This window comes from Pogoniulus pusillus, chromosome 42 (genome assembly GCF_015220805.1).
Source record: "Pogoniulus pusillus isolate bPogPus1 chromosome 42, bPogPus1.pri, whole genome shotgun sequence".
Taxonomy (NCBI): Eukaryota; Metazoa; Chordata; class Aves; order Piciformes; family Lybiidae; genus Pogoniulus; species Pogoniulus pusillus.
Window position 1 is genome coordinate 4,572,888 of NC_087305.1, and position 24,461 is coordinate 4,597,348.

A 24,461-nucleotide genomic window follows, 5' to 3' on the forward strand; every position below is an offset into this window, starting at 1 on the left:
CCACATCTCCTCCAGAGTCTCTTAGAGTGAAGGGATAAAGCTCAAGGAGAAAGTGAAGCAAACCTACTTATTTTTCTGGAGCTGCAGGATGAGTTCCTCTCCGTTGACTCTGACTCCATACTTCCTTGTGTCCTCATATTCTGGCTGCAAACAGATTTAAGGGTAAGGGCCTGGACTGGTGCAATCTCTCAGCTCACCACCAGCTGCCAGCTGCATTCTTTTCCTCCTCTTCCCACCACCAGTGAGTACTGGGGGAGGTACAGACCAAGCAGGAGGTCGTTTGGCTTCATCACTCTCTGGTTAGAGGAACAAATTCAGCTTTGCAAAGGTATTTCCACTTCTCTGCAGGCTTGGGGAAGAGCTGCAGCAGATGCTGAAACTCAAACGTTCTCATAGCTCCCTTGAAGCATCTCACACTATAGAATCACAGAGCCAAGCAGGTTGGCAGAGAGCTCCAGGCTCAGCCAGCCCAGCCTAGCACCCAGCCCTGCCCAACCAACCAGACCATGGCACTCAGTGCCCCAGCCAGCCTTGGCTGCAACACCTCCAGCCATGGGCACTGCACCACCTCCCTGGGCAGCCCATGCCAGTGCCAATCACTCTCTCTGACAACAACTTCCTCCTCACCTCCAGCCTCAGCCTGCCCTGACACAGCTTCAGCCTCTGGCCCCTTCTGCTGGCCCTGCCTGCCTGGCAGCAGAGCCCAACCCCACCTGGCTACAGCCTCCCTGCAGGCAGCTGCAGGCAGCAATCAGCTCTGCCCTCAGCCTCCTCTGCTGCAGGCTGCACCCCCCCAGCTCCCTCAGCCTCTCCTCACAGGGCTGTGCTCCAGGCCCCTCCCCAGCCTTGCTGCCCTGCTCTGGTCACCTTCCAGCACCTCAGCATCTCTCTTGAAGCATTGGATTGAATTTACTCCAAATTCAGCTGCCCCTGAGAAGCTGAGTAGCATCAGAACCTCCATCTGTGCACAGATGCACATGCAGGAGACACAAGTGTCCAGCTCTGGAGTTATGGTGTCCAGCTCTGGAGTCCTCAACAGAGGAAGGACAGAGACCTGCTGGAGGGAGCCCACAACGATGAGCAGGGGGCTGGAGAACCTTCCCTGTGGGGACAGGCTGAAAGACTCAGGGTTATTGAGCCTGGAGAAGAGAAGACTCCAAGGAGAGCTTAGAGCTGCATTTAGGTACCTGAAGGGGGCTACAAGAAAGCTGGAGATGTTGCTTCCAAGGGCTAGGGTGAGGGGCAGTGGTTTGGAACTAGAGCAGGGTGGATTTAGGCTGGACATGAGGAACAGGTGAGGATGATGGAACATTGGAACAGGTTGTCCAGGGAGGTGTTGGAGGCTCCATCCCTGGAGGAGACATTCAAGATGAGGTTTGATGAGGCTCTGAGCAGCCTGCACTGGCTGGAGGTGTCCCTGTTGAGTGCAGAGGGGTTGGGCAAGAAGACTTTTCAGGCTCCTTTTCAACCCAGTGCCTTCTGTGACCCTACACAGAGACCTCCACCTGCAGCGCGTCTGGACCAGAGGTGAGATCACTCTTCCAGACTTCCTCTTTCATTTCCTTTTGCAGCATCAGTGTCTGAGTCCCTTGAAACCTGAGGCTGCTCTGGCTCCAGCAAACCCTCCCCAGCCAGAGCCCCCAAACCACCTCCTCTCTTTGCAGTACCTCTCTGGTGCTCTCTGCAGCTCTCTTCTCCACTGCGTGCAGCTTCCGCGGGTAGATGAGGTCGTAGTGCTCAACTCCAGGCAGTTCCTTGCTGGTGCTCCCTAGGGAGAAGCAGAAGTGGCTTCAGGAAAAGGCAAGGTCAGGCAACTGGCACCACATTTCCAGGCTGCCAAGGCTGATTCTTCTGGGCTCTGCTGCCATTCAGCTCTTGCACTGCTTACCCTACCTCGTCTGCTCTCTGCTCTGCCTCTGCTGAGCAGGCTGCACCAAGCCCTGGTGGGGATACAAAGCTGGGAAGGGAGCTTGAAACCTCCTCAAGCTGTGCAATTCAGTGAGACCTGGCCATGATGGAGAGCTGGGGGAGAGGAAGCTCAGCCAGGGCAAGTGTAGGCTCCTGTACCCTAGGAGAAGCAACCTCCTGCAGCAGTACAGGTGAGGGGAGACCTGCTGGGGAGCAGCTCCCAAGAGAAGGACCTGTGGAGGAGGTGCTGGTGGGCAAAAGCTTGCCCATGAGCCAGTAATGCATCCTCATGGGCAAGAAGGCTCCAATGGTGTCCTGGGGTGCATGAAGAAGAGTGTGGCAGGCAGGTTGGTGGAGGTTCTCTGCCCATCTCTGCCCCACTGAGGCCTCACCTGGAGCATTAGGTCCAGGTCTGTGCTGCCCAGGGGCAGAGGGACAGGGAAGGGCTGCAGAGAGTCCAGGGCAGGCTGGGAAGATGCTGAGGGGCCTGGAGCAGCTCTGGCAGCAGCAAAGGCTGAGCCCTGGGGCTGAGAGCCTGCAGGAGAGCAGCCCCAGAGGGCATCTGAGCAGTGCTGAGCAAGAGCTGAAGGAGCTGTGGGGGGCAAGAGGCTGGGGCCAGGCTCTGCTGAGTGGTGCCCAGTGCCAGGCCAAGGGGCAGAGGGCACAGAGTGGAGCCCAGGAGGTTGGATGTGAAGAGGAGGAGAAAGTTGTTTGTTGTGAGGGTGCTGAGGCCTGGAGCAGGCTGCCCAGAGAGGCTGTGGAGCCTCCTTGTGTGCAGAGCTGCCAACCCCCCCTGGGCACTGTGCTGCTGGGCAAGCTGCTGGGGGTGCCCTGCTGGGGCAGACTGGGCTCTGCCTGGCTGCTCTGCAGAGCTCCCTTCCCACCCCTCACCACCCTGTAGCTGCTTGGGCTTGCTGTGACCAAAGTGCAGAACCCTGCACTTGGCCTTGTTGGATCTCATTCCCTTGGCCACTGCCCCAGGACTCAACTTAGCCTCTCCCTGCCCTGTCAGACAAGCAGCACTTCGAGGAAAATAGGCTGGTTGGGTGCTGGGACAGTTCCTTAGAGTTCATTTACTTCTTTCAGCCAGCTCTTTGGCTGGCTGCAGGCACTGCCTGGAGTCAGGAGCTGTGAGGAGGAAAGGAATTCCTTCGGAGTCAGAGAGCAGCTTGGAAAAGTGCTAAGAAGGAGCAAACAATTATGGGCTTTATAGAGCTGTGCCCTTCTTCAGCTTGCTCTGTGCCACTCATGCAATCATGCAGATGCCTTGCCTGAAGACAAATTGCCTGTCTAATTATGCACCTAAAACCTGTGCTTGCTTGTGCCTGCCAGGCTGGGAACAAATCTGCTCCCTCTTGGCACGAGTGGAAAGAAACAGCACACGTGGGGGTGAGGGGAGAAGAATCAGTCTGGGCTGCTGAGGTTAAGGCACATCAAAGCTCCTAAGCTGGACTATCAGAGGGGTAGTGAAAGTGCTTTTCTAGCTCAGGTGGTGTCAGTAGGTTGAAGCTGGATGCAATTCTTCTCTTTCAGGGGCAAAATGCTGCCAGGGCAAGAAGTTGTCCCAGCTGGGTACGGTTGCTGCTTGCCTGCAGGGGAAGCCTGTTCTTACATTGCCTCTCCAAAGGAACCAGTTCTGGGTCTTCAGGCAATTTGGGTGCAAGTCAATGCTCCTGGAGCTGAGGAAATTGAGCTAATCACCTTGAAGAGGGAAAAGCAACCCCCCCCCCCCCCCTCCAATCCCAACCCTGCCCCAACTTCAGCCATGCGTTTCCTTTCTCAGCTCCTTTAATCCTTCCCTATTATCTAAGTGTTAATAATTAAAACCTCATAAAAGCTGTGGTGAAGGCAGCCAGAACAACAACTGATAAAGGAGAAAAAAAAAAACCACCCACACCACCCTCCCAAAGGGGTGGGGGAAAAAAAAACCCAACCCCAACCTCACCTTGCTGGAGGAAACGAAGCAAAACGACAGAGCCAAGAAGGATGCGAATCATCTCGGAGCGCTCGGCTGCAGGAGCCCAAACTGTCCCTGCTGCTCCCAGCCCTCTCTGGGTGCACTGAGTGAGAAGGAGTGAAGTTGTTCAGCTTGGGTCTTGCTCTTATATGAGGAAGTGTTTGCTGAAGGTGTTGCACAACCCTCAAGTCACAGAGAGTTACGGCAAGCGGAAGCTGCCGCCGGTGTCGCACGAGCGGCGATGGATCGATGGCTGCTTCCAAAGCAGCTCCCCCAGCTGCTCATCAGGCAGGGGGGGGAAAAGAAACCCCCTCTAAACAACCCCAAACCTACCAAGCAATAAAGAAAGAGGGAGAATGGAATAGTCCCAACCTTGGCTTTTGGTAGGTTGGCTTATAAAGTGCTCCAGCACAAGCGGTGGCTCAGGGGTCGGAAGGCTTTGGTAGAGGTTGAGAGTCCAGCAGGAGCTCAGGGCTGGTGTTGAAGATGGGGCTGGGTTCATCCTGGTTCCCTTTTAGTCTGGAAGGAAGGGAAGGGCTTGGAGCAGCGGGCAAGGTCCATGGAATGTGCTATCTGTGAATCATATCTGCAGTATAAACACTGAGTAGGTTCTTTTCAGCCCCAACCATTGGTATTAGTAATGTTTGCCTGAGCTTTGGGAGACAGCTCCCAATAGAAAGGGGCTGCAGAGGAGTGAGCAATCAAAGTGATACTTGGCCAGTAGGACTCCACAGTTCTGGGGCAGAAACTTGGTCAGGTTGACTCAGTCAGTTGGAATGAGCCTGGTCTGTGTCTTCCTGAGCAGCACTGAGCTGCTTTCGAGCAATGTGGCTCTTCCTAGAGGGAATCCAAAGCACACAGAGCTAGGATGGGTCTTGGGAGCACAGGATCATTGCAGCTGGATAAAGCCTTGGAGAGCTGGGGGGTGAGATCATCAGGTTAGAATCATAGAGTCAGGGTTGGAAGGGACCACAAGGAGCAGCCAGTTCCAGCCCCCTGCCACGGGCAGGGACACCACACACTGCATAGAGTCAGTCAGGGATGGAAGGGATCAGAAGGAGCAGCCAGCTCCAGCCCCCTGCCATGGGCAGGGACACCACACACTGCATAGAATCAGTCAGGGGTGGAAGGGATCAGAAGGAGCAGCCAGCTCCAGCCCCCTGCCACGGGCAGGGACACCACACACTGCATAGAATCAGTCAGGGATGGAAGGGATCAGAAGGAGCAGCCAGCTCCAGCCCCCTGCCATGGGTGATAGAATGAAAGAATCATAAAATCAAGGAATTATAAGACCATAGAATCACAGAACAGTCTGAGCTGGAAGAGATCTCCAAGGGTCATCTGGTTCAACCCCCTCTGCACTAACCAGGAGCATCCTCAACTCGTAGAAGCACAGAATCAGTCAGGGTTGGAAGGGACCATAAGGATCAGCCAGTGCCAACCTCCCTGCTATAGGCAGGGACACCCTACCCTAGAGCAGGTTGCCCACAGCCTCAGCCAGCCTGGCCTGAAACACCTCCAGTGATGAGGCTTCCAACACCTCCCTGGGCAGGTTGCCCCTTGTGCTGAGCTGCAACCTCCTGTGCTGCAGCTTCCATCCACTGCTGCTGCTTCTGTCCCAGGCAGCAGTGAGCAGAGCCTGTCCCCCCCTCCTGACCCCCAGCCCTCAGAGAGTTCCAGACATTGATTCAATCCCCTCTCTGTCTTCTCCTCTGCAGCCTAAGCAGCCCCAGGGCCCTCAGCCTCTCCTCTCCAGGCACTGCTCCACTCCCCTCCTCATCCTCACAGCCCTCCCTTGGGCTCTCTCCAGCAGTTCCTGTCCCTCTTCACCTGGGGAGCCCCAAACTGAAGGCAGCTCTCAAGAGGAGGTCTCCCCAGGGCAGAGCAGAGGCAGAGGAGAACCTCCCTGGCTCTGCTGGATGCACTCTGCTCAATGCCCCCAGAACTCCACTGGCCTAAAGCCTCTTCTCTGCTGTAGCACTGCAGCCCAGGGGTCCTGCTGAGCTGCAGGACCTGGGCCAGTGTTAACCTCCCAACCTGCTCTTGTACCAGCACCAATCCCAGCTTCACTGTGCTCTGCTGAAGGATGTGATCCTTCTATCTCCTCTGGGTGCTTTGAGAGCTGAGGCTTCTCCCAGGAGAGAGCTGCAACCTGACACTCCTGGGACAGGAATGCCTTTTTGGTAGTGACTTGTTTGGGGCCACCATAGCTTGGAGACAAAATCAGCTTAGTTTGGGCAGGAAAAGTCACATACCACACAAAGCAGGTTGCCAGCCTGGGTTATGAAAGAGCACTTCAGGCAAAGAACTCATCAAGGGTTTTGGACAGACCCCAGCCAAGGTGTCCCTTGCAGCCTCAGCCAGCAGCAGAGGGGAGCTGTGGAATTTAATTGATGTCATCAGAGAGCAGGAGGAAATTCTTCCCCAGGAGGGTGGTGAGGCACTGGAACAGGTTGTCCAGAGAGGTTGTGGAAGCTCCAAGCCTGGCAGTGTTCACAGGCAGGTTGGATGGGGCCAGGAGGAGGTGTCCTTGCCCTTGGTAGAGGGTTGGAACTTGGAGGTGTTTGAGGCCAGGCTGGCTGAGGCTGTGTGCAGCCTGCTCTAGGGTAGGGTGTCCCTGGGCATGGCAGGGGGGTTGGAACTGGATGATCCTTGTGGAGGCTTCATCCAGGCTGGCCTGAAACACCTCCAGGGACCACAAGGAGCAGGCAGTGCCAACCCCTGCCATGCCCAGGGACACCCTACCCTGGAGCAGGCTGCACACAGCCTCAGCCAGCCTGGCCTCAAACACCTCCAGCCATGGGGCCTCAACCCCCTCCCTGGGCAGCCCCTGCCAGGCTCTCACCACTCTCCTGCTCAACAACTTCCTCCTCCCCTCCAGCCTCACTCTCCCCACCTCCACCTTTGCTCCATCCCCCCCACTCCTATCCCTACCTCACAGCCTCAAAAGTCCCTCCCCAGCTTTCCTGTAGTCTCCTTTCAGATAGTGAAAGTTTAAAGTGTTTGTATTTGAAGTCTGCATTCAAGTCAGCATTGAAGCACCTGCACAGTGCTGTGATGGCAGCAAGCAGTCTGCTCTTGGGCCACATCTTTGCCTCACCAAAATAGTGCAGCTGTGAGGAGCTGGGTTTAGAACCCAGAGCCTGCTCCCCAAACATCTCCCCCAGCCCATGCTGCCTGCATGCCACAGTCACCTGCCCATGGCTTGAAGGTGTTGCAGCCAAGCCTGGCTGGGGCACTGAGTGCCATGGTCTGGTTGGTTGGGCAGGGCTGGGTGCTAGGCTGGGCTGGCTGAGCTTGGAGCTCTCTGCCAACCTGCTTGGTTCTAGGAATCTATGACTGACCCAAATGAAACTGAAAAGAGCTTCCTGAGCACCACTGAGAGGCTTTTGCTGCTGTGGCTCTCACCAGATCCCAGCCTGTCATCTGCTTCTGACTAACAAAACCTCACTGCAGTGTAGTTGGCATCTTTCTCATCCCCCTTTTTGCTGCCCTGGAGAAGATGCTGGACATATATGGTGTGCCACAAGCATGTTGCTTCCTTCCTTCCCTTTTCTGCTCAACTTTAGGACACAAGAACAGTTACTTCATCTTCCTTTTCTCCATCCCTCTTCATCAGCTACATTTAGCTCATTCCTCCTGCAGTGTGGGACCTGACATCCTAAGCAGTCCCTCCCAGCTTTCTTGTAGCCCCTTTAAGACACTGAAAGGTCACAGAGGTTGTGTGAGATCTGGACAGGCAGGAGAGAAGGGCAAAGGGGAACCTCTGCAGTACCTGCAGTGGGCACCTGGTGCTTGCATGAGCCAGCAGTGTGCCCAGCTGGCAAAGAAAGCCAAAGGCATCCTGGCTTGGATGGGAACTGCTGTGTCCAGCAGGAGCAGAGAGGTGATTGGCCTCTTGTATTTGGCTCTAGTGAGACCCTACCTTGAGTACTGTGCTCAGTTTGGGGCATCTTAATGCCAGAGGGATGTGGAGGTGCTGGAGTGAGTGCACAGGGCAAGGAAGATGTGAGGGGTCTGGAGAATAAACCTTAGGAGGAGCAACTGGGGGAGCTGGGGATGGGTAGTGTGAGGAAGAGGAGGGGAGGCTTAGGGCAGAGCTCATTGCTGTCTACAGCTACCTGAAAGGACATTGTGGAGAGGCTGCTGCTGGGCTCTGCTCACCAAGAGTAGTGATAGAAGAAGAGGGAATGGCCTCAAGTTGCCACTGGGTAGGTTTAGACTGGATGTTAGGAGAAAGATGTTCCCAGCAAGAGTGGTCATGGACTGGCATGAGCTGCCCAGGGAGGTGCTGGAGTCACCAAGCCTGGAGGAGTTTAAAAGTCATAGAATTGGTTAGGTTGGAAGGGAGCTCAAAGCTCAGCCAGTTCCAAGCCTCCTGCCATAGGCAGGGACAGCTCCCACTAGAACAGGTTGCTCAAGGACTCATCCAACCTGGTGCTGAACACCCTCCAGGGAGGTTGTGGAGCACAGAAGCACCCAATGTGATCAAAGATCACATTGGGTGCTTCTGTGATCCACAACCTCCCTGGGCAACCAGTGCCAGGGTCTCAGCACCCTCAACCTGTGCCAGTCTCTCACCACCCTCACTTCTTCCTCACATCCACTTTCAATCTCCTCTCTGCCACTTCAAACCCATTCCTCCTCCTCCTGCCCAGGTCATAGAGGAATCACAGAATCACAGAACCAAGCAGGCTGGCAGAGAGCTCCAAGCTCACCCAGCCCAACCCAGCCCCCAGCCCTGCCCAACCAACCAGACCATGGCACTCAGTGCCCCAGCCAGCCTTGGCTGCAACACCTCCAGCCATGGGCACGGCACCACCTCCCTGGGCAGACCATTCTAGTGCCAATCACTCTCTCTGACAACAACTTCCTCCTCACATCCAGCCTCAACCTGCCCTGCCACAGCTTCAGCCTCTGGCCCCTGCTTCTGGCCCTGCCTGCCTGGCAGCAGAGCCCAACCCCCCCTGGGTACAGCCTCCCTGCAGGCAGCTGCAGGCAGCAATCAGCTCTGCCCTGAGCCTCCTCTGCTGCAGGCTGCACCCCCCCAGCTCCCTCAGCCTCTCCTCACAGGGCTGTGCTCCAGGCCCCTCTCCAGCCTTGCTGCCCTGCTCTGGGCACCTTCCTGTATCTCAGCCCCAGGTGGATGGTGGCCAGCAGAGAGCTGTGCTGGACATCACGTCCCAGCTGCAAGTTTCCCCTGCTCCTGGCCAAGCTGAGCCAGACCTCATGTACCCAACTATAAACAACTGTGTGAGCAACATCTCACAGAGAGAAGAGGAAGCAAGAGCTCAGCGTTGGACTCACAAAGATCTGCATTGTCCCTCGTGCAGGGCAGGTGGAGAACATTAAACAGCTCCTGCATGTGCACACAATTGCACAACGTGGGGCACAGCCAGGCTCGGGGCTGCCTGAGCCTGCTGAGGAGCAGTCACCTCCCAGACATCACCTGCAGCCCCCTGAGACCTCCTGAGAAGTCAAGGAGCCTTTGGAAACGTCTGGAAAGGGCAGAGAGAGAGGTCCTGTACCTTCAGGACAGGCTGCTCAGGCCACAGCTTGAGTGCTGTGTCCAGTTCTGGGCTCCTCCATTGCAGAGAGATGCTGAGGTACAGGAAGGTGCCCAGAGCAGGGCAGCAAGGCTGGGGAGGGGCCTGGAGCACAGCCCTGTGAGGAGAGGCTGAGGGAGCTGGGGGGGTGCAGCCTGCAGCAGAGGAGGCTCAGGGCAGAGCTGATTGCTGCCTGCAGCTGCCTGCAGGGAGGCTGTAGCCAGGTGGGGTTGGGCTCTGCTGCCAGGCAGGCAGCAACAGAAGAAGGGGCCAGAGGCTGAAGCTGTGTCAGGGCAGGTTGAGGCTGGAGGTGAGGAGGAAGCTCCTGGCAGAGAGAGTGATTGGCACTGGAATGGGCTGCCCAGGGAGGTGGTGCAGTGCCCATGGCTGGAGGTGTTCAAGAAGAGGCAGCATGAGGCACTGAGTGCCAGGGGTTGGTGAATTAGGAGGTGTTAGGTGAGAGGTTGAACTCAATAATGTTAGAGGTCTTCTCCAACCTGCTCCATTCTGTGATTCAGGTTAACTACCTCAAGCCCACACAGAAGCATCCAGGTTGGACAAGCCCCTCAGGATCACAAAATCCAACACAGAACCCTACTCTACAAGGCTCACCCTAAACCATCTCCCCAAGCACCACATCCAAACTGTTGGAGCCAGCCCAGAGGAGGCCACCAAGATGCTGAGAGGGCTGCAGCAGCTCTGCTCTGAGCACAGGCTGAGAGAGTTGGGGCTGTGCAGCCTGCAGAGGAGAAGGCTTCCAGGAGAGTTTGGAGTGGCCTGGCAGGGTCTGAAGGGGGCTGCAGGAGGGCTGGGGAGGGACTGTTGAGAAGGTGTGGGAATGGCAGGAGGAGGAGGAATGGGTTTGGAGTGGCAGAGGGGAGATTGGAAGTGGATGTGAGGGAGAAATGAGGGTGGTGAGAGACCCTGGCACAGGTTTCCCAGGGAGGTTGTGGAGCACAGAAGCACCCAATGTGATCTTTGATCACATTGGGTGCTTCTGTGCTCCACAACCTCCCTGGAGGTGTTCAGCACCAGCTTGGATGAGACCTTGAGCAACCTGTTCTGGCAGGAGGTGTCTCCCCTGCAGGGGTTTGCAACTGGCTGATCCTTGAGGTCCATTCCAAGCTAACCTATTCTCTGATTCTATCTCTTTGGGTCCCTTTCAACCCCTGACATCCTCTGATCCTGTGTGCATGTTGTGTGCAGAGGTGGCTGAGGAAGAGGTGAGCTGCAGCTCAGCTCCATGCTTCACCTTGCAATAACTTAGTCCCCTGTGCATGCTTTCAAGACCACTCAGCAAGGCAGCTGGTGGGAAGGAGCTGCCAGGGTCTGAGCTGCAGCCCAACCTCTGCTGGCTTCCTGCTGGAAGTGCTTGCTGTGATGTGTGGAGCCCAAAGTGATGTCTGCCTCCTGCTTCCCTCTAAACCACTTCCTCCTTTGGCTTCCAGCTGCATGGGAGTCTCAGCCCAGGGCCACCACAAGAGCAGCTTTGTGCTGTTCCCACAAGTTCTCTCTGGAGAAGCTGTCTCCTCTGGGCAGAGCTCTCCTCACAAGCCTGAGGAGTCACTTCTCCCCACCCCCTCTCAGCTGCAGCCTTCTAGAACTATCTGTGGCTCAGCTCATCTCTTTGAAAGCCTCTTTCTGAAGCAACAGACATGGATGTGGGTGGCCCCAGACAGTCCTTGATGCTGTGCTGTCAACACAGGGTCACTGAGAAGGTGCAAATGGAGTTAAGACCACCTCACACCTCCTCTTTACTGAGCAGAATCAGGCCTCTTGTTCCATCCCTTGATAGCTGAGGGGAAAGACCAACCCCACCTGGCTCCCACCTCCTGCCAGGGAGTTCAGGGAGCAGTGAGGTCTCCTCTCAGCTCACACTTCTCTAGGCTGACCTCCACCTGACTCCAGCCCTCTTAAGGGATTTGCTCCTGCAGCTAGTCCTTAACTGGGCACAGCTGAGCAAAACCTCACTGATTTGTTCCTGCAGCCAGTCCTAGACTGGACACAGCTAAGCAAAACCTCAGTGATTTGCTCCTGCACAACTGAGCAAATCCTCTGTGATTTGCTCCTGCAATTGGTCCTTGACTGGGCACAGCTGAGCAAAGCCTCAGTGATTTGCTCCTGCACAGCTGAGCAAAGCCTCAGTAATTTGCTCCTGCAGCCAGTCCTAGACTGGGTACAGCTGAGCAAAACTTCACTGATTTGCTCCTGCACAGCTGAGCAAAGCCTCAGTAATTTGCTCCTGCACAACTAAGCAGAGCCTCAGTGATTTGCTCCTGTAACTGGTCCTTGACTGGGCACAACTGAGCAAATCCTCTGTGATTTGCTCCTGCAGCCAGTCCTAGACTGGGTACAGCTGAGCAAAGCCTCAGTGATTTGCTCCTGCACAACTAAGCAGAGCCTCAGTGATTTGCTCCTGCAATTGGTCCTTGACTGGGCACAGCTGAGCAAAGCCTCAGTGATTTGCTCCTGCACAACTGAGCCAAGCCTCAGTGATTTGCTCCTGCAATTGGTCCTTGACTGGACACAACTGAGCAAAGCCTCAGTGATTTGCTCCTGCAGCTGGTCCTTGACTGGACACAACTGAGCAAAGCCTCAGTGATTTGCTCCTGCACAACTAAGCAGAGCCTCAGTGATTTGCTCCTGCAATTGGTCCTTGACTGGGCACAGCTGAGCAAAGCCTCAGTGATTTGCTCCTGCACAACTGAGCCAAGCCTCAGTGATTTGCTCCTGCACAGCTGAGCAAAGCCTCAGTGATTTGCTCCTGCACAGCTGAGCAAAGCCTCAGTGATTTGCTCCTGCACAACTAAGCAAAGCCTCAGTGATTTGCTCCTGCACAGCTAAGCAAAGCCTCAGTGATTTGCTCCTGCAGCTGGTCCTTGACTGGACACAACTGAGCAAAACCTCAGTGATTTGCTCCTGCACAGCTGAGCAAAGCCTCAGTGATTTGCTCCTGCACAGCTGAGCAAAGCCTCAGTGATTTGGTTGTGGAAGGGACAGCCCTAAAAGGACTGACCCTGAGCCCAAATCTAACCCCAGAAGCAGCGACTCCTGCCTGCCAGCTGCCCTCCCCCGGCGGTCAGGAACTCGTCTGGCATGGCTCGTGTTCCTCCTGCCACCTCCACATGCCCTGCCAGCAGGACAGGCGCTGGGCAGAGAGGAGAAGGAACAAAGGCAGTGCTCAGGGTGGCTGTTTACTCACCCCACGCACTGTTGTCCTTGATCAGATAAGCCTCTGGCCTTATGGTGGAGTATTTCCAGATCCAAATCAGGCAGAAAACAAGGGAGGCTATGAGACCAACAGCAAACCTCTCGAGTTTCATCTACCCCAGCCATGGACCTGCCCCATCAAGTCATATGATAGGAACTGGCTGTGATTCCCATGCAGAGGGAGCCTTCCAGTTCCATCCTGCTCTAAGGTGTGCCTCCTGCTGCAGGGAGATCTGCCTGCACCAGGACTTGTATCCACTCCTTGGGGCATGCTGAGTGAGGGAGAGGGCTGGTGTCAGGCACTGGAACAGGCTGCCCAGCCAGGTGGTTGAGTTGCCCTCCCTGGATGTGTTTCAAAGCCACCTCCATTTGATGCTGGGATGGTCCTTGCTGTCAGTACAGGCTGGGGGAGGAGGTGGTAGAAAGCAGCCCTGTGGAAAAGGAGGCTTGGAGGTGCTGGTGGATGTAAAGCTTGGTCAGTGTGAGCCTGCAGCCCAGCAGGCAGCTGTGTGCTGGCTGCAGGCAGAGCAGTGTGGGCAGCAGGGCAGGAGAGGGGATTGTGCCCCTGGGCTCTGCTCTGCTCAGACCTCACCTCCAGTCCTGCCTCCAGTGATGCTGTCCCCAGCAGCAGGAGGGCACAGAAGCTGCTGGAGGGAGGCCACAAAGATGCTGCCAGGGCTGGAGCAGCTCTGCTGTGAGCACAGGCTGAGGGAGCTGGGGGAGAGAAGGCTCCAGGGGGACCTCAGAGCTGCTGCCAAGAGCTGAAGGGATCCTGCAGGGAGGCTGCAGAGAGACTTTTGCTGAAGGTGCCCAGAGCCAGGCCCAGGGGGAATGGTTTGGAGCTGAGGCAGAGCAGGGCTGGGCTGGATCTGAGCAAGAAGTTCTTCAGTAGGAGGGTGGTGAGAATTTGGTACAGGCTGCCCAGGGAGGCTGTGGCTGCCTCCTCCTTGAGGGTGTTCAGGGCCAGGTTGGATGAGACCTTGAGCAGCCAAATCTAGCTGAGAGGTGTCCCTGGGGTAGATGATCTCTGAGGTCCCTTCCAACCTGAGCCATTCTGTGATTCTTTGACTAAGACATTTGGGGGTACAACTGCCCCAAGCATTCTGCTGGAGGACTTCTGTCACTTACAAAGGCTTTTGTCAGCAGTAGAACAGGAGGGGAAAATGGAACAGACAAACCCTTAGCATGTCCCTGCATGCTCCCAGTTCGACAGCAGGTCCTAAGATGCCTCCACTAAGGGCCAGGAATAAAAGTGGGCAACTGAAAGGACTCATTGAATTGCAATCAAGCCTCAGCCTCTGCTACATCAACAGCTCCTTTGACCTTCCTTCATCATTATCCTCTTGCATGTAGACTGCATGGAGGAAAACAAACCCAAACAAACTGAATTCTGTTTCCCCAAGTGCTTTTCTTTGCTGGTGCTTTCCCATGGGTGATGTAACTGTGTCAGCAGAGGCTGAGTTGCTCTGTTTGTTTAATCACTCTCAAGCTCCAGGAGGATTTGCAGTCAGGGTTTTGTGGTTGTAATCCCTGGGTGAGGAGGGTTGAGGTGTTTGGTGGCTTCCAAGCAGGGAGTAGCTTGGCTAAGAGTGGGCCAAAGCTTCAGGAGCTCTCTCTCAGCCACGTTGAAACATGACCACCCCTGGGGCTAGGTGGATGTCTGGAGAGGACTCAGAGTGGAGGAGCTGGAGGGAATAAAAGGGGCTTGTGGCAAAGGTGGCTCCTGAGGTAGGATGAGGAGCAGTGGTTTGGAACTCTGCAACACATGGGCTGGAGGTGAGGAGGGAGTTGTTGTCAGAGAGAGTGATTGGCACTGGAATGGGCTGCCCAGGGAGGTGGTGCAGTGCCCATGGCTGGAGGTGTTGCAGCGAAGCCTGGCTGGGGCACTGAGTGCCATGGTCTGGTTGGTTGGGCAGGGCTGGGGGCTAGGCTGGGCTGGGTGAGCTTGGAGCTCTCTGCCAACCTGCTTGATGCTATGAACACAGAAACACAGCCACAGGCAGGTTGGCAAAGCCCCTCAGGATCACCCAGCCCAACCTGTAACCACACTCTGCAAGATTCACCTTAAAGCATCTCCCTAAGCACCACATCCAAACCACCCTTACACACACCCCCCCCCCCCCAGGCTGGGTGACTCCAGCACCTCCCTGGGCAGCTCATTCCAGCCCCTGACTCAGTGAAAAGCTCTCTCCTAATGTCCAATCTCTGAAGCATCTCAGGTTTTGCTGCCCTGGGCCCCTCTGCTTACAGGAGGTGAGAGCTCATCCTGAGTGCTGCCTTCAGTTTTGAGCTTCCCAGTTGAAGAGGGACAGGGGTCCCTTTAGGTGCCACTTCTCAGGGTGCTGGAAAGGTCCTTCAGGAGGTGTTGAGCTGCTCAGGAGGGGCAGGAGTAAGGTAAAGGAGTCTCTTTCACTTAGACTCCTCCTGGAGTACCTGTCCCAGTGGTCAGGCAAAGGATGTGAGCTGCCACCTTTAGATATCATTTCTTAGAGTGCTGGAAAGGTGTCTCAGGAGGTGCTGAGCTGCTCAGCAGGGGCAAGGTGAAGATGTCTCTTTCAGCTGGACTCACCCTGGAGTACCTGTCCCAGCCATCAGGCACAGGATTTGAGTTGCACCTTTAGATGCCACATCTCAGATGCATGAAGAGTGTCTGAGGAGGTGTTGAGCTGCCCAGAAGGGGCAGGGGCAAGGTGAAGATGTCTCAGCTGGACTCACCCTGGAGTACCTGTCCCAGCCATCAGGCACAGGATGAGAGCTGCCACCTGCAGAGCTGGGGCCGATGCTCCTGGCTTGTGTGCTGCTGCCATCCAGAGCTGGTCAGAGCGAGGTGCAAGGGCAGGAGATGCTCTGTGGCTTCTCCACTTGCGAGGTGAGAGCAATCAATAACAAATCCCATAAAGGAATCCTGGTGGCCCCAAAACACCTCTGGTTTGCAGCAAGGATTGGCAGCTGCAATCTGGCAAGTCTCTTCTCATGCCAGACTCAGCCTGTCCCTTCCTCTGCCACCAGATGCTGGCTTCAGGGAGCAGAAAGTGTTTGCCTCAAAAGAAGGAGGGAGAGAGCAGTGCTCAGCCATTTGCATGGCTGTAGTCTCCCTCCTTCCAGCTTAAAAGCCTCTTGATAGGTCTGTAGGAGAAGGCAGGATGGGTGATAGATGCTGGGTGATAGATGTCAGAAGTGAAGTCAAGCCCAGAGCCTTCATTTGCATTGCTGCAAGAAGCTTTCCCCCTCCCCAACCCTTGCTCTGCCCTGCTGAGACCACACAGCTGCAATCCTGTGCCCAGTTTGGAGCAACCCAGTTCAAGAGAGGCAGGGATCTGCTGGAGAGAGTCCAGTGGAGGTTCTGAGGATGATGAAGGGACTGGAATCATGGAATCATAGAATGGTTTAGGTTGGAAGGGAGCTGAAAGCTCAGCCAGTTCCAACCCCATGACATAGGCAGAGACACCTCCCACTAGAACAGGTTGCTCAGGGTCTCATCCAGCCTGGTCCTGAACACCTCCCTGGGCAACCTGTGCCAGTCTCTCACCACCCTCAACCTGTGCCAGTCTCTCACCACCCTCACTTCTTCCTCACATCCACTTCCAATCTCCCCTCTGCCACTCCAAACCCATTCCTCCTCCTCCTGCCACTCCCACACCTTCTCAACAGTCCCTCCCCAGCCCTCCTGCAGCCCTCTTCAGACCCTGCCAGGCCACTCCAAGCTCTCCTGGAAGCCTTCTCCTCTGCAGGCTGCACAGCCCCAACTCTCTCAGCCTGTGCTCAGAGCAGAGCTGCTGCAGCCCTCTCAGCATCTCCTCTGGGCTGGCTCCACCACTTCCATGTCCTGCTTGTGCTGGGGGCTGCAGAGCTGCACACAGTGCTCCAGGTGGGGTCTGAGGAGAGCAGATTCTTGGCTGGCAGCAGCAGAGCTCTGTTGCAATCAGTGCAAAGGCCTCAAGGAGACTGCCTGAAGTATTTGCTGTGGTCTCACCTGGTCGGAGCTGCACAAAGAGCTGCTCGTGCCCCGCGGCGTGCCCCTGGCTTGCCACTTGATACTGAAACTGCTTTGCTGGTGGGAGAGAAAGTTCAACTTTGCTACTGCAGAGCAAGCTTTGGTGGTGAGATCCTGCATGAGGAATCACAGAACCAAGCAGGCTGGCAGAGAGCTCCAAGCTCACCCAGCCCAGCCTAGCCCCCAGCCCTGCCCAACCAACCAGACCATGGCACTCAGTGCCCCAGCCAGGCTTGGCTGCAACACCTCCAGCCATGGGCACTGCACCACCTCCCTGGGCAGCCCATTCCAGTGCCAATCACTCTCTCTGCCAACAACTTCCTCCTCACAGACAGCCTCAACCTACCCCAGGAGCCACAGCTTCAGCCTCTGGCCCCTTCTGCTGGCCCTGCCTGCCTGGCAGCAGAGCCCAACCCCACCTGGCTACAGCCTCCCTGCAGGCAGCTGCAGGCAGCAATCAGCTCTGCCCTGAGCCTCCCCTGCTGCAGGCTGCACCCCCCCAGCTCCCTCAGCCTCTCCTCACAGGGCTGTGCTCCAGGCCCCTCCCCAGCCTTGCTGCCCTGCTCTGGGCACCTTCCAGCACCTCAACATCTCTCTGCAATGGAGGAGCCCAGAACTGGACACAGCACTGCAGGGGTGGCCTGAGCAGTGCTGAGCACAGGGGCAGAAGCAGCTCCCTTGTCCTGCTGCCCACACTGCTCCTCAGCCAGCCCAGGATGCCATTGGCTCTGCTGCCCACCTGGGCACTGCTGCCTCCTCTGCAGCTCCTCTCTGCCAGCACCCCCAGGGCCCTCTCTGCCTGGCTGCTCTCAGCCACTCTGCCAGGAGCAGGGAGCAGAGGCAGAAAAACCAAATGCCAAGGCAGTGACTCATGAGGCTCTTCACCTGAATGCTTCACACTTCCCTCCAGCCACATTGCAGCTGGGATCCAGGCTGTAAGTCACTACCTGCAGGGGCTGTGCATTGCTCAGCCATCATGTGCCCAGCCAAGTCATGCCAGGCTCCCTTCTTTGAAGTGGTTAACTCCTCACCCTGGGCTGCCAGAGCAGGGCTAGAATCACTCTGCTTGGAGGCAAGGACCTCTGTGGAGGTCCTCAAGCTTCAATCCATTCCCTCTCTTCCTGGGATTGCCCTGGCACTCCCAGCCCTTGCCAGAATTCCCTCCCCAGCTGTCCTGTAGCCCTTTCAGACACAGAAAGGCTGCTCTAAGGTCTCCTTTGGGGTCTGCTCCTGGCTGAAGAAGCCAAACCCTCTCAGCCTGTCTCCATAGAGGAGGTTCTGCAGCCCTCACATCACCTTTGTGACCTCCTCTGGACTCCCTCCACCATCTCTGTGTCCTTCTCATGCTAAGGGCTCCAGAACTGGTCTCAGTGCTGCAGGTGAGGTCTCAGCAGAGCAGAGCAGAGCAGAGCAGAGCAGAGCAGAATCACTTCCCTATCCTGCTGGCCACACTCCTCTTGATGATGCAGCCGAGGACAGGCTTAGCCTAGGATAGAGAAGCTTTGGTTCACCCCTGCAGGGACCTCCTGCAAACCTCTGTGTGCCCCTTGCACAGTTCCATGCACTGCTGCCAATGCCTAAACTCAGGAAGACTTTGGCTGGCCAAGGCACAGGACTCTGCCGAGGGAAGGGAGGATTGAAGCTGCATCCCTGCAGACATTCAGGGTGAGGCTCGGCAGGGCTATGGGTGGCCTGATCTAGTTGAGGATGTCCCTGCTGACTGCAGGGGGAGGTTGGACTGGATGAGTTTTGGAGGTCCCTTCCAAGCCGGGGGATGATTCTGTGTCTCAGCTGCGGTCTCAGCTGGTGTCTGGTTGCGCTCAGCCGCTGCGGGAGATGCGCAGCTCTGCGCCCACAGGAGGGAGCCAAACACTGCTGCCTCTGCAGAGTCCTGCTCTGAGCAGAGTCAGAGAACCACAGAACCCAGCAGGTTGGCAGAGAGCTCCAAGCTCAGCCAGCCCAGCCTAGCCCCCAGCCCTGCCCAACCAACCAGCCTATGGCACTCAGTGTCCCAGCCAGGCTTGGCTTCAACACCTCCAGCCATGGGCACTGACATTGATCAGCAAAAGTCTCTCTGTAGCTTTCCTGCAGGATCCCTTCAGCTCTTGGCAGCAGCTCTGAGGTCCCCCTGGAGCCTTCTCCCCCCCAGGCTGCACCCCTCCAGCTCCCTCAGCCTGTGCTCACAGCAGAGCTGCTCCAGCCCTGGCAGCATCTTTGTGACCTCCTCTGACCTCAATCCAGCAGCTCTGTGCCCTCCTCCTGCTGGGGACAGCAGCACTGGAGGCAGGACTGGAGGTGATCCTGATGGTCCTTTTCAACCATAGCAGTTCAGAGTGCTCAGATGTTGTGCTGAGGGATTTGGTTTGGCCAAGGACTTGTCAGAGTGAAACTGAGTGGACTTGAGGAGCTTGAGGGTCTTTACCCATCTGAGAAGCTCTGTGATTCTGTGAGGTCTGAGCAGAGCAGAGCAGAACTGTGCCTGCAGTTCCATGCACTGCAGACCTGCAGGGCACAAACCAAGGCTGCAGTCTCTGCAGCAGTTTAGCTCCAGCAGATGAGGGCAGAGGGACACAAAGCAGAGAGGGGAGAAGCCACAGGAGCAGCACTGCAGCCTGATGGACACTGCTCTGAGCCCAGCAGCTGCCTGCCTAGCTGGAGGAGAGGAGCTGTTTGCATGCTTTTGTGTTCACAAGGTCAAGACCTTCCCTCTCAAAAGCAGCTCTGACTCCCACCAGCCCTGCAAAGCCAAATCCTCTGACCAACACCCCCAGGGCTGTTCCAGTTCGTGCCCCTCTGCCAAACAGCATCAGCAAAGCTTGGCTCACCCAACCCTCCCATTCAGCAACAACCAGAGGTGGAGAGGAGCTTGTGCTGCTTGGGCAATGCCTCCTCTGACAGGATGGATGTGATGAAACTGATTGTTGAGCCCAACCAAGCAGATCTGGAATTGCTGGCAAGGAAGAAGTAGGAATGGCCCTGAATGATGCTGCTGCTCTGAGTGTGAGCAGACCTGGAGCTGCTGTGCTGAGATCTCCTTTCCAGATTTAGGTCTGGACACACTGGGCACAGCTAGAAATAGAGCAGGGGAGGAAATAGCTTTCTGGTTCCCTGGAATTTTGTAAGAGGTCAACCTCCTTCTGTTTTGCAACAGGATGGAGCTGAGGTCTTTCGAAGCATTTCATGGCAAAAGAAACCTGAGAGAGATTCCAGAGGGATCAGGTCACCTGGGATGGAGAAAACTCTTGTCCAGGCCCCAGTGCTGACTAAGAGCCCACCAGGCTGTGCTGGCATCCAGGGAGGTCTGGACAGGCTGGAGAGAAGGGCAAAGAGAATCAGAGAATCACAGAACCAAGCAGGGTGGCAGAGAGCTCCAAGCTCACCCAGCCCAGCCTAGCCCCCAGCCCTGCCCAACCAACCAGACCATGGCACTCAGTGCCCCAGCCAGCCTTGGCTGCAACACCTCCAGCCATGGGCACTGCACCACCTCCCTGGGCAGCCCATTCCAGTGCCAATCACTCTCTCTGCCAGCAACTTCCTTCTCACATCCAGCCTCACCCTGCCCTTCTTTCTGCCCTTCAGCCCTTCCTTCTGCCCTCTCTTCTGCCCTTCAGCCCTTCCTCTGCCCTTCAGTCCTTCCTTCTGCCCTTCAGGCCTTCCTCTGCCCTTCAGTCCTTCCTTCTGCCCTCTCTTCTGCCCTTCAGCCCTTCCTTCTGCCCTCTCTTCTGCCCTTCAGCCCTTCCTCTGCCCTTCAGCCCTTCCTTCTGCCCTTCAGCCCTTCCTTCTGCCCTCTTTTCTGCCTTTCAGCTCTTCCTTCTGCCCTTCAGCCCTTCCTCTGCCCTTCAGCCCTTCCTTCTGCCCTCTCTTCTGCCCTTCAGACATTCCTCTGCCCTTCAGCCCTTCCTTCTGCCCTCTCTTCTGCCCTTCTGCCCTCCCTTTTGCCTTTCACCCATTCCTTCTGCCTTTCACCTCTTCCTTCTGCTCCTCACCCACCCCTTCTGCCCCTCAGCCCCCACTTCTGCCCTTCATCCCTCTCTTCTGCCTTTCACCCCTTCCTTCTGCCTTTTACCCCTTCCTTTTACCCCTCAGCCATCCCTTCTGCCCCTCAGCCATCCCTTCTGCCCTTCAGTCATCCCTTCTGCCTTTCACCCATTCCTTCTGCTCCTCAGACATCCCTTCTGCCCCTCAGCCATCCCTTCTGCCCCTCAGCCATCCCTTCTGCCCCTCAGCCATCCCTTCTGCCCCTCAACCCTTCCTTCTGCCCCTCAGCCCCCCCTTCTGCCAGTGAAGGGCACCCAGGGGCTGTGTGTGACCCTGTTTGCTGGGAGTCAGATGGCTTCAGCCCTTCGTGATTGCTCTGCTGGCCCTCAGCAAGGATAATTGCACCCACACAGCACAGCCTGCTCCAGTGGCACTTAATGAAGCAGCTTTGGACCTTCTCCATAGCTGGCTTTGATTTTAATCCTTGTTCAGTGTCTGAGTCTGGTCTGAGGCTGAAACCTCAAATTCTCTCTTGCCTGGTAATTAGAGGAGAACATTAACCACGGTGCTGCTTCACTTCCCCACCCCTCCCTGCTGCAGAACACATTACCAGGAGGAGAAGGGGCAAAGAAAACACTGCCTTGCCTGGGCTGCACATCTCAGCCTGGCTGCTGCTTCAAGCATGGAACTTGGAGGAGCTCCACAGGGGAAGCAGAACCTCTGCTGCAGCTAAATGGCACCTCTGAGCCCCTGCATTCCTGAGCAGAACATCCTCTTCTCTGTCCTCAGCCACCTCATTGCACTTTGTGATTCAAAACACAAAGAGCTGCATCTTGACTGCATCAGAATGAGGTTTGGGTTGGGTTTTTCCTCCTGCCCCCCCCCCCCCCCCCCCCTCATTGCAGGCCCAGCAGTTGTTGAGTTGAAGCCTTGGAGCTGTATGGAATAACCTGGATCCTGCCAAGCTTCTTCTCTGTTGCTGCCTCCAGATCCAGGCTTGAAGAGTTTGGTGCCCATTTCAGAGCCTCCCCCACCCCCCAGCACAGTCTAAAAGTGTGATTAGTGGAATGGGACATCAGGCATGAGGCCTGCAGAGGAGGGCAGCCACTTTTAGGTCACTTCAACCTAATGCCTCTTGCTAAATGCTGCTGCCTGTGGATCAGATTTTCCTCTGCCCATCCCTCCCTGGGCAGTGGGAGCAGTTGGCATCTCCAGCCTGCTTCAGTCTGGCTCTTGCTGTTCACCACCCCAGGTAACTGCCTAAACCAAACAGATCCTTGCTCATATCTCTTGAGGTCAACTAAGCCCAGAGGGATTTTTTTAACCCAGTCCCCTAAGGAGCAGGCTCAGGGAATGCCACAGTCAGACAGATGCCATCCCTGTGCAGACAGAACACAGCCTGGGGGCTTCATCGTCTTCTCCCCCCTCCCTCTGTCCATCTGCCAGCTGATGCAAGGGACCAGCACCTCACCAGCAGCCCCCCAGTGCTGGGAGCCCTCAGCCAGGCTGCCTGTGCAGCATGGGAAGTGAACAAAGTCCTCCTCTCCTCCCTCCTTTGCATCTCCCTCTTGCCACCACCATCACCCCAGCTAAGAGCTTACCCATGGCACAGCAATGTGCCCTGGAGGCCAAGGGACCAAGGGGGTCCTGGGGGACACTGAGCAGAGTGTGTCCAGCAGAGCCAGGGAGGTTCTCCTCTGCCTCTGCTCTGCCCTGGGGAGACCTCATCTTGAGAGCTGCCTTCAGTTTGGGGCTCCCCAGGTGAAGTGGGACAGGAACTGCTGGAGAGAGTCCAAGGGAGGGCTGTGAGGATGAGGAGGGGAGTGGAGCAGTGCCTGGAGAGGAGAGGCTGAGGGCCCTGGGGCTGCTTAGTCTGCAGAAGAGAAGACTGAGAGGGGATTGAATCAATGTCTGGAACTCTCTGAGGGCTGGGGGTCAGGAGGGGGGGACAGGCTCTGCTCACTGCTGCCTGGGACAGGAGCAGCAGCAGTGGATGGAAGCTGCAGCACAGGAGGTTGCAGCTCAGCACAAGGGCAACTTCTTGGCTGGAAGGGTCCCAGAGCCTGGCACAGGCTGCCCAGAGAGGTTGTGGAGTCTCCTTGTGTGGAGCCTCTCCAGGCCTGTCTGGATGTGTTCTGTGTGCCCTGAGCTGGATTGTGTGGTCCTGCTGTGGCAGGGGGCTTGGACTGGATGAGCTCTTTGGATCCCTTCCAACCTCTGCCATCCTCTGAGCTGTGATCTGTAGCTGCCTCAGTGGAGCTTTGCGATGAGCCTTCCCCTGGCAGAGTTGTTTGAAATACCAAAGTGGGTTCACAATGGGGAAAAAAAAAAAAGAAAAGAAAGGAAAAGAAAAGAAGAGAAGAGAAAAAGCCAAACCAAACCCCAACCCCCCCAGAAATGAACCAAGAGCTCTAACATTCCTCTTCTGTTGTTGTTTATAAGCACGAGCGGCACCAACGTCATCCTGCAACGCTGCTCCCACTGCTCTTGCCCCATGATTATTCATCCCAGAAGCTGGGATGAAGGAAAATGAGGTTCCTGTGAGTGCTGTTTTGTAAGCTCTGCCTATTTGCAATAGGAGGACAGTCCCAAAGCAAAGTGTTTGGCTTAAGCTCAGCCCAACACCTCCTCCTCCTCGCCTCCGGTAGCTTGGTTCGTGGTTGGCCGTTGGAATGGGCTGCCCAGGCAGGGGATGGAGTTGCCATCCCTGGGGGGGTTCCAGACAAGGCTGGGTGGGGTACTAAGTGCAGCCAGTTCTGGAGCCCCTGTTACAAGAATTAGAGTTGGAAGAGACCACAAGGAGCAGCCAGTGCCAACCTCCCTGCCATGCCCAGGGACACCCTACCCTAGAGCAGGCTGCACACAGCCTCAGCCAGCCTGGCCTCAAACACCTCCAGCCATGGGGCCTCAACCCCCTCCCTGGGCAGCCCCTGCCAGGCTCTCACCACTCTCCTGCTCAACAACTTCCTCCTCATATCCAGCCCATGTCCAGAGCAGGGCCAGGAGGATGCTGAGAGGCTGCAGCAGCTCTGCTGTGAGCACAGCCTGAAAGAGTTGGGGCTGTGCAGGCTGGAGCAGAGGAGGCTCCCAGGTGACCTTTTTGTGGCCTGCCAGGGCCTGAAGGGGGCTCCAAAAAAGCTGGGGAGGGACTTTTGAGGCTGTGAGGGAGTGGCAGGAGTGGAGGGGATGGAGCAAAGGTGGAGGTGGGGAGAGTGAGGCTGGAGGTGAGGAGGAAGTGCCCTTGGGTTGTGTGTGTGAGAATAAAGTAGTCCTGGAGGTGCTCTGAGTTATGCACCTGGGGAATCATCGAATGGTTTGGGGTGGAAGGGAGATCCAAAGCTCACCTCTGCAGTCAGCAGGGACATCCTCAACTAGAACAGGTTGCCCAAAGCCATGTTGAGCCTCACCTTGAATATCTGGCCCCAGCCTCTTGCCCCTCACAGCTCCTTCAGCTCTTGCTCAGCACTGCTCAGATGCCCTCTGGGGCTGCTCTCCTGCAGGCTCTCAGCCCCAGGGCTCAGCCTTTGTTCCTGCCAGAGCTGCTCCAGGCCCCTCAGCATCTCCCCAGCCTGCTCTGGACTCTCTGCAGCACTTCCCTGTCCCTCTGCACTTGGGGAGCCCAGACCTGGCCCCAGCACTGCAGCTGTGGCCTCAGCAGTGCAGAGCAGAAGGGAAGAGCCTTGCCTGGCCTGCAGGCTGCTCCAGTGGGGTCCTTTCTAAGCTGCTTCACTGGTGCCAGCCTGCACCTCCCCAGCCCTCCCCAGCACACAGGCTCCTACACCAGTGTCTGCTCAGTGTCTCTTGCTCCAGGCAGCTCTGGGGCTCTTCACTTCTTATGCACCTGGTAATTATCATCATCATCATCATC

At 56.4% G+C, this 24,461-nt stretch overlaps 2 protein-coding genes across 2 annotated transcripts in view; both read right to left on the bottom strand.

The window, feature by feature from the left end:
* The window catches only part of ADAM28 (ADAM metallopeptidase domain 28), a 33,554-nt gene extending 29,649 nt beyond the window's left edge, over positions 1 to 3,905 (bottom strand). Inside the window, exons 1-3 of the mRNA XM_064175511.1 lie at positions 3,854 to 3,905; positions 1,650 to 1,768; positions 68 to 144 (exon numbers count right to left, since the gene is read on the bottom strand). Coding sequence (XP_064031581.1) covers positions 68 to 144; positions 1,650 to 1,768; positions 3,854 to 3,905 — 248 coding nt within the window. The remainder of the gene's footprint in view (positions 1 to 67; positions 145 to 1,649; positions 1,769 to 3,853) is intronic.
* The window catches only part of SNRPG (small nuclear ribonucleoprotein polypeptide G), a 322,953-nt gene that overhangs the window by 190,448 nt on the left and 108,044 nt on the right, over positions 1 to 24,461 (bottom strand). The gene's annotated exons all lie outside the window — the stretch shown is intronic.